Source organism: Trachurus japonicus, chromosome 13 (assembly GCF_045865225.1).
Source record: "Trachurus japonicus isolate A0001 chromosome 13, Traja_1.0".
Lineage (NCBI taxonomy): Eukaryota > Metazoa > Chordata > Actinopteri > Carangiformes > Carangidae > Trachurus > Trachurus japonicus.
The window spans coordinates 40,799,888-40,809,342 of record NC_140919.1 but is presented as its reverse complement, the minus strand read 5'-3'; the positions used below and the strand labels follow the sequence as shown (position 1 = coordinate 40,809,342).

The 9,455-nt window shown below is 45.4% G+C and overlaps 1 protein-coding gene across 1 annotated transcript; it reads left to right on the top strand.

Annotated features, from left to right (window-relative positions):
- The first annotated feature begins 1,367 nt into the window (after positions 1-1,367).
- LOC146976652 (uncharacterized) lies at positions 1,368-4,466 on the top strand. Its single transcript, XM_085794654.1, has 2 exons — positions 1,368-1,607; positions 2,679-4,466. Exons 1-2 carry the CDS (start codon positions 1,368-1,370, stop codon positions 4,464-4,466), a joined length of 2,028 nt encoding a protein of 675 aa, XP_085650780.1.
- The last annotated feature ends 4,989 nt before the right edge of the window (positions 4,467-9,455 follow it).

Here is a 9,455-nt window from a genome sequence, read left to right as displayed (position 1 = left end):
TATTGAATTTATTGAATTAAATATATTGCCATGGCTTATCATTTTAATTTACTACTTTCCAGCTAGGCATACCTTCAATTCTGTGAGAAGTTTCCTCTCATCACAGAAACCTGAGCAGGGCTTTCTAAAGAAATTCCTGCTCATTTTCTAATCAATTCATAGTCAAAGCAGTGGTGGGGGGTGCTTGGATGTGGTAATGTTCTGGAGCAGGTGTGAATGTTCAGGAATGTAGGGTGTGGTGGTAAGTTGGGGGCTGCATGCATACCTTTTAGGATGGTAATCACAGAGTCTAATGGGTTAGCCAGACAGTGTTGTGTGACTGGTGAAATGTGTGAATGTGTAAACACTTTATATTTTACTCAATTTCCCTACCACAGCAACTTTTCCTGCAGGTAATCTACAAGCTAATAAGCATGTGTGTGATTTATACTAAACATTTGTTTCACATTTATTTTTTCCATTTCAGAAGGACAGATCCTTGATGTAGTGTGCTGGATGTGTGTGGTATCATCCAAAATGGATAATGTGATGTGGACATGATGTTAGATGACACTGATGCAAGTGATACAGAGTCAGGTGACAATACCTGTGGACAAGTGGACAAAGTAAACCAACCAGGCACTTATATTGTCCAGTCAATGTGTACATTGAGTCCCGACCGAAAAAACACACCATGCTCCATGACTGGTATCGCTAGTAATATGCATATTGGTCCCAATAATATTCTCCCTTCTCCAGCTCTCACAGATGATGTACTTTCCCTCCATACACCATTTGAATACTCCTGGAAGTTTGTGTCTGAACACATTATTTAAGATCTGACAAAATCAACACAAATTAGTTCAGTGTTTCAGTGTTCAGTTCAGTGTGTTGTTGTTACAATGCCATATAAAGCCATTTGAGACAAACTGTTTGTAAAAACGGGCTATACAAGTAAAATTGCCTTGCCTTGCCTTGTTTAAATGAATGGAATATCTGTAAACACTAATGAAAAGGAAATGGAGCAAGTGTGGTATTCATCTTTGCTTTCTGGGATTATCACTGCAAACGAACATCAAAGTTGATGTTTTTGTAATAAATTACTATTACTACTATGAGTTAACTTGGAGTTAACTTATCACATCGTCCCTCTCTTGTTTCTCTCCTCTCATCAGCTCCAGACTCACTCATCTTCCAGTGACAACGCTCTGGCCAATCAGTGGAAGGCAGTCGGCAGACGTCACGTTTAGTATTGCTTCGGCTCGTTTGGAACCAGGGCTGGGGCGTTACCAAAGAAGTAGGAGGTACCAGGTAGGAGGGGCTGGAGGAAAAGAGGATAAAACTGAGTAGAGCCGTGCTGTACCGTACTGAGCTAGTGGAAAAGCACCATGAGGAGGTCCCGTCTGACCAGGACCAGGATGAAGGAGGAGAACCTGGACCGGGAAATTAGCGACCTGGATCAGAACACGACCGGAATTAAGGAGGAGAACCAGGACCAGGACTACAACATGATAAAGGTGGAGAACCAAGATCCAGATTTGTTTGGGCAGACTGGGACTACGGGGGAGGAGCAGGACACGGTCCACCAGGACAACGAGCCCTCCGGTCCGTCCACATCCGGTCCACAGGTCTGTGTTTTTGTTTTTAGTGGGAGTGAGTCAAGAGATGAAGCTAACAGCTGTTAGCTGCTAACTCTGTATTTTGTGGTTCACTAGCGCTGTTATGTCACTTTATTAAGTTTTAAAATATTTTTCCATGCGAGAAAGTAACTGTTTAGACCCCCAATGTGCGGTTAGTTTATCCAAATGTTGTTTAGAAGTTTGCTTCGGCGTTTCAGAGAAGAGAGGCTTCACCTGTGAGCACCGGCTTGTCTGTAGAATTGGTTGGCCGGCCAAACTCTGTCGTCATCTATCTACTCTGTTGAGAAAACGATTGCTAATTAAATTACCCGCAGGTTTTTTAGAGGGTTACCGCCGGCTGGTTAAATTCTTTTTGGGAGACAAATGCTGGTCTCATTGATGAAGTCTAACAATTGTGGCCGCCGCATTGTTTGAATGAAAAGTGAAGCATCAAGTGTGTATTGGACAGAAGAGCAGCGCTACCTCGGGCTCTGTAGCCTACGTACAGAAATAACCACATTAATCAATAAATACATTTTCCAACTGTAAAGTTGCATCAACTCCTAAATGAAACTACAACAGTCCCCCTGTTTTATCCAGGAATGCTGCCTGTCGCCATAATGCAACTTTGGCGCCTAGAGGGTTAAAAATATAACATACTCAAATAACTTGGACTCACCCCCCTAACCTCCTAACCATAACCCTAACCACCCGACTGAAAAAAAGTGCATGTACATTTTAACAGGTGTATTATTATTTAGTGACAGGACTTACTGGGTCAAGTAACAGAGCGTTTTATTATCAGTAAAAACAAAAAAAACAAAAAAAAAAACAGTAATAGAGTTATAACGGGGAAACAGTAACTGTTTGAGCCATTATTTTATAAACGCCCTAATTCCCATCACTGGTTACTATATCAACTCAAACGCTGACATGTTTTGCTTAGTTTCAAAGTATAATTTGTACTGGAAATAACTCTGCTTGTAAAATTTGTATTAATGAAGAATTTATGAAGGACAACAAATGTCCACCCATCATCCATCATTGATTGATTCTCTCTCTTCCTGTCTGTTGCCATAGAAACAGGACCACACCAAGTTGAAACCACACAGCTGCAATGGGTGTAGGAAAACGTTCAGGACCTCAGTTCATCTGAACGCTCACCGGCGGCGGCGTCAATGTGAACAGACGGCGCACAGGTGCGAGCAGTGCGGCACATCGTGCACCAAATTGTCTGGACTGAAAATTCACCAGCGGATCCACACCGGAGAGAAGCCGTACAGCTGTGAGCTGTGCGGGAAGGGGTTCACTACCTCCGGAAATTTAACGGTCCACCGGCGCATCCACACCGGAGAGAGGCAGTACACCTGCGACTGGTGTGGCGCCGCCTTTGGAAGGGCGCACACCCTGAAAATCCACCAGCGGATCCACACCGGAGAGAGGCCGTACAGCTGTGAGCAGTGTGGGAAGGCGTTCGCTAGCTCCTCAGAGTTAACGGTCCACCGGCGGGTCCACACCAGAGAGAGGCCGTACAGCTGTGAGCAGTGTGGAAAGGCGTTTGCTAGCTCCTCAAAATTAACGATCCACCGGCGCGTCCACACCAGAGAGAGGCCGTACAGCTGTGAGCAGTGTGGGAAGGCGTTCGCTAGCTCCTCAAAATTAACGATCCACCGGCGCGTCCACACCGGAGAGAGGCCGTACAGCTGTGAGCAGTGTGGGAAGGCGTTCGCTAGCTCCTCAAAATTAACGGTCCACCGGCGCGTCCACACCAGAGAGAGGCCGTACAGTTGTGAGCAGTGTGGGAAGGCGTTCGCTAGCTCCTCAAAATTAGCGATCCACCGGCCCGTCCACACCAGAGAGAGGCCGTACAGCTGTGAGCAGTGTGGGAAGGCGTTCGCTAGCTCCTCAAAATTAACGATCCACCGGCGCGTCCACACCGGAGAGAGGCCGTACAGCTGTGAGCTGTGTGGGAAGGCGTTCGCTAGGTCCTCAGAGTTAACGGTCCACCGGCGCGTCCACACCGGAGAGAGGCCGTACAGCTGTGAGCTGTGTGGGAAGGCGTTCGCTAGGTCCTCAGAGTTAACGGTCCACCGGCGCGTCCACACCAGAGAGAGGCCGTACAGCTGTGAGCAGTGTGGGAAGGCGTTCGCTAGCTCCTCGGAGTTAACGGTCCACCGGCGCGTCCACACCGGAGAGAGGCCGTACAGCTGTGAGCAGTGTGGGAAGGCGTTCGCTAGCTCCTCAGAGTTAACGATCCACCGGCGCGTCCACACCGGAGAGAGGCCGTACAGCTGTGAGCAGTGTGGGAAGGCGTTCGCTAGCTCCTCCAAATTATCAATCCACCGGCGCGTCCACACCGGAGAGAGGCCGTACAGCTGTGAGCAGTGTGGGAAGGCGTTCGCTAGCTCCTCAGCGTTAACGATCCACCGGCGCGTCCACACCGGAGAGAGGCCGTACAGCTGTGAGCAGTGTGGGAAGGCGTTCGCTAGCTCCTCAGAGTTAACGATCCACCGGCGCGTCCACACCAGAGAGAGGCCGTACAGCTGTGAGCAGTGTGGGAAGGCGTTCGCTAGCTCCTCAAAATTATCGATCCACCGGTACGTCCACACCGGAGAGAGGCCGCACAGCTGTGAGCAGTGTGGGAAGGCGTTCGCTAGCTCCTCAAAATTAACGATCCACCGGCGCGTCCACACCGGAGAGAGGCCGTACAGCTGTGAGCAGTGTGGGAAGGCGTTCACTTATTCAAGTACCTTGAAAGAGCACCAACGTGTCCACACCGGAGAAAAACCGTACGTGTGTGGGCAGTGTGGGAAAGCCTTCAGCCAGTCCAACAACCTTAAGAGACACCAGCAGCTCCACAGCAGCTAGAAGACGGGACGGTCCGATCCTACACCTGAGCAACTAACGATTATCTTCATCATCGATTAATCTGTTGATATGTAAATGATTAATCGATTAGTTGTTTGGTCAATAAAATGTTAAAAAATGTTGAAAAATGTCAATCAGTGTTTCACAAACCAGCAGATGACGTCTTCAAATATCTTGTTTTGTCCACAAACCAAAGAGAGACTCAATTTGTCATAAATGAACAAAGAAACCAGAAATATTCACATTTAAGAAGCTGCAATCACAGAATTTGGAATTTTCTTTCTAAACTCTTAAAACTGATTATTGATTTAAAGCAGAACTATGCAAGTCGGCTGGAAATAGCTCGCTCCTTCGTTGGTTTCTCTTTTTTTTCCCTCTCCGGAGCTCCCCCAAAGTTCTGGGAGGCACATGTCACTGTCGTAAAAAAAAAGAAATCTCCACCACCTCCTCCGCACCCCCCCTCCCACATACACACACATGCTTTTGTTTACAACGGGTTTTCAGATCGGCTCCAGTGCAGACCAATCACAAATCGTGATTAGTTGAAGGCAGAGGAAACCATAGAAACACGTTGTTGGGGAAAAAAAAAAAGTTTGGCTCGTGGCCAGAGAGCGGTGTTTGCTAAGCCCTGCTAACATTGGGCTAGTGCTAACACGGAGCTAACGCTAACACGGCCACACAGAGACATGACACACACACACACACGAAAAAGGTTCCAAAACGCGAAGGTGTGTGTGTGTCATGATGTATTACATTATCTTATAAAAGATCCATGGTGTGTGTGTGTGTGTCCGTGTTAGCGTTAGCTCCGTGTTAGCCACAAGCCGAACTTCATCAGTACAAACATTTCATGTTTCCATGGTTTCCTCCGACTTTCCTAACTCAAACCAATCACGATTCGTGACATGCATGACGTCATCTGCGTTTTTATCTCATACTGCCGTAAAGCAGTTTCTCGCGATAGTTCTATCCATTGATGAGATTTGGGACACCGAGAGAGGTGAGCGAGTGAGTGCTGCAATCTAGAATCTGAACGCTGGATGTCACGGTTTAACCCCAAACTGAGGCTTTAATAATTGATTATTGTTCAATTAATCGATTAATTGTTGCAGCTCTACTTTGTTGTTAAATCAACATAAGAGCTTCCTGTCCTAACAATAAAAGGCTGGTAATAGCTTAGCTTCATAAAACACTCTCCTGCACAAAAAAATATTTTCCCACATGTTTATTTGGAAGAGAAAACTGTTTTCCTAAGATCAGGTGAAGGAAGATTCACTGGTTTTTTTTTACATGTTTCAGAAATCAGATCAAAACAAGACGGCCGACCTTGGTGCCATGGCAACATGGTTACAGTTGGCTCCAACATGAGAGGTGTGAAGTTTGACTCAAGTTTGTTGTCGTTCGACAAAATGAAAAAACAACCTGAAAACTTTGAATGTAGTGAGTTTTCACTTGTATCCGATCAGTGCGTGTTGTGGAAATTCTTTGCGAGCACTGAGTAACATCTACATTTATACTTACGGGGTCTTCAAAGGGCCTTTTGGTCTAGTGGGGGCCCTGGCTTTCACACCTTAAAGGAACTGATATCCCCCTAGTTCTGTTGTTGTCCCATTTGGGGTGTCCTGCAGGAGTTGAGCCGCTGGTGGGTTCCCATGGTAAAACAACAGTGGGGATGTTGCATGTAAGACAGGGTAACTCAAACATAAAGAGGGTGAAACTTATATTACAACTCACAAATGGTTAATACACAAGAAGGCCTGATATCTTGGTGGAAAAGGTAGGCAAGGAAAGGCAATTGTATATCCCGTTTTTACAACAGATCGTCTCAAAGGGCTTTACATGGCATCATAACAACATCCTCTGCCCTTAGACCCTCACATCCACTGAGGAAAAACTACAGGAAAACCCTTTAAACAGGGATGTAGGGTGTGGGGACATCTCAAATAGTTGAAACACAACAGCATTGAAATTGCCATTACAGTTCTCCCTTTTGATTATTCATTAATCATACACATAAAAAGTCACAACATAATCATCATTACAGTTATTACAAAAAGGAGGAAAAAGTAAGAAATTATGGTCAGGAAAGGCAGGTATCGGTTACAACAAAATGACAATAAAGAAAGTAATGATGCCTTCGTAACATGTTCTAAACATGTTCTCCTGCATTGAGGGGTAGGTGCTCTGTAGTAGAAGGTTATCTAAAACGTGGTTCTCGAGATATTAAAATGGATTTCAGATACGAGATCAGACTGACAAAACAAGTGATTACCAAAACAAGGAGTACAAATTCAAAATGTTAGACAACCTACTGACACTTGACCTTCTGTCAACCTTCTTCCTAACCATCGATTGTAATATTGTCCCATGTCATAATGAATAAACATGTAATATTCAGTTCCAGTGATGACAGTGAAGTTTTCCTGATGTGGGCATACCGTAGTGGTTTACATCACGATTATGTAGGCTACTGTACAATCTTCAGCTTTATTGCAGTCATTGCAATAGAGTTGGTAAGATCTTCAATTGTCTATGTGGCTTTGTAGTTTGAAACGAGGGCTTCAACTAATCTTGTCCAGGTGTTTTTTAGAAAGAAGTGGAAAGGGGCAAGGAGAGTTGTTGTTTCCTCCACCAAGTAAATGTCTTTTAGGCAGAAACATGAAACAGAGCCTGACCATGGTTCAGACTGGACAGTTTCTCATTTGTGGTGGGTTTGGGCAGACAGAATGTTCATGGATGGAGTTGAAGTATGGCAAAGGTCACAGAATAATAGGAATCCTTCAGCACACATGACAGTTAGTGGAAGTTTGGCTGTTGAGGGCTATGGTTCATGAGTTGAGGTTGTTTGTCTCCTGAGGTGCAATACAACTTGTGTAATCCACTTGGATGTATTCCTTGGGCGTGATTGGTGTATGTGCTGTTCCTCTGATCTCTTGATGGCCGTATATGTCCTAAAGGAAGTCTGTCATCTTCTTATTGGCCGTTGGTTCTGCACTGCTCCTCAGCTCTGCTTGCAGGTGAAGTTGTACCGGATGAGTCTATCATGTTCTTCTTATGGCAGTTGCAGGTGCGATGGAGAGGGTCCTGTGTGTCTGGATGGTCTTTGCTGAATTCACAAAGTTCCTTTTTGTGTTGTTCTGGTTGAAGACTGGCTCCTCTGTTTGCTCAGCAACCTTTCTGCAGTGATTGCCATGCACTGACGTTGCTCTTTCAGCAATTTCTATAGCTGGAAATCATGGAGTGGTGTGGAAGCTGGTGGTGGAAGGGCTGATTTCACCTGCTTCATCTTTTCACCTGCTGTACATATCCAATATTCCCCTTTTGACACATGGTCTACCAATGTGTCATATTAGCAAAGTGAGAGCAGAATAGTAAGAGGAGAGTGAACTTGGGGAAAGAGTTTTATCATGATTAGTGACAAAAGCAAATCCAACTTTGCTGCAACCAGTTTGTGGGTCTTGTGAAACAGAACTAAATCAGAGTTTGTTAATGGTGTTTCTTGTAGGGTCAGTACTGGGGTGTAAATCTGTTGAATGGTTGAACACAGTTGTGTTTTTCTCTATTATCTGGTGGGAGAAAGAGAGTGGTAGGATTTAAAACATTGCATCTGTTAGTTAATAACCTTGGCAGAAGCGAGTCATGTTTGGGTGAATATTGAGTCGTGCAAGGTCTAAGGTCTGGTTTTGGAGTAATCACAAATAGGTTCACAGAAAACAAATGATTTGATGACACAGGAGGTGCAATGTAGGTCATGAAATTGTTGCAACTTTTTTTTCTATCTTCTCTAACAAGCTTGAAAGAGGCTGTTGCAATTTCTGTTGCAGGCTGTTGCAATTTCTATTGACATGTGTGGCAAGGTGAAGAGGGCCCGGGCGGGGATTGAACCCACGCCTCCCAGGTAAGAGTAATGCACGCTTGCCAGTCACCCAAAGGGACATCCCTTTGGCCAAGTAGCCAGGGCACATGATCAATTGGAGGCATAGTGACAGGACCCTCAACTGTCACATCTCTCCCCCTCTTTTCACAAGCACGTCCTCGTGCTTCCGCGCAGGCTGCCACACATTAGGAATCCATGGACCCACCACTAGTGCTACATGGATCCTGCCAACAACGCCAGAATGTGGCAAGGTGAAGAGGGCCCGGGCGGGAATTGAACCCACACCTCCCGGGTAAGAGTCATGCGCGCTTGCCAGTCACCCAAAGGGACATCTCCTTGGCCAAGTAGCCAGGGCACATGATCAATTGGAGGCATAGTGACAGGAACCTCAACTGTCACACATGCATACTGCAGGTTTGGGGTGTGGTGAACAAAGGAGTGTGAGAACATCAGATCATCAGTTTGTTTTGCTACATCTGGGGTTGAGACCAGACAAAGGTAAGTCTTGCTGGCAAGTGTCTGTTTTTCCTATGTAAGTGAGACCAAAGATGAATTTCCTGCCTTGGCGGGACAATAAAGTTTTCTCGGAGAGACTTGGATGGGAGAGATTGAATATTTAGCAAACCACATTTAATAGTTTTATTGAGTTGGTGTGTTGGAGCAGTGGTTTTAAGTTTAACGAAGTTGCTATAAATGACTCCTCCAGATTTGGGTTTAGGCTTATACAGCCTCGAGGCAGACGCAGTTTCTATGGGACAGGAGGGTTGGGTGGGTGACAACACGGAGGAACCTGCAGAGGGGCGTGTTAAACTGTGGCTCTGCTGGCTGGTCTGAACTCTAGGTACTTGTCAGGTCACTTTGCCTTTCTGAGACGTTGATTTGCTGTTCAACATTACTCGGTGATGTTTTTCCTTTACTTTCTGTTTGGATGTTTTATACCATAAAATATTGAGTTTCTTTTTTCTATCTCCATGAGGTGCTGTTTGCTTCAGGACTCTGACTGACTGGTGACTCGTGGCCTGTGCCAGTGAGTGTGACTAATGTTGACTAAAGCAATGATTTTAAAATTGGGAGTTTATCCATTGTGTTTTGTTGTGAAATTTACTGGATGC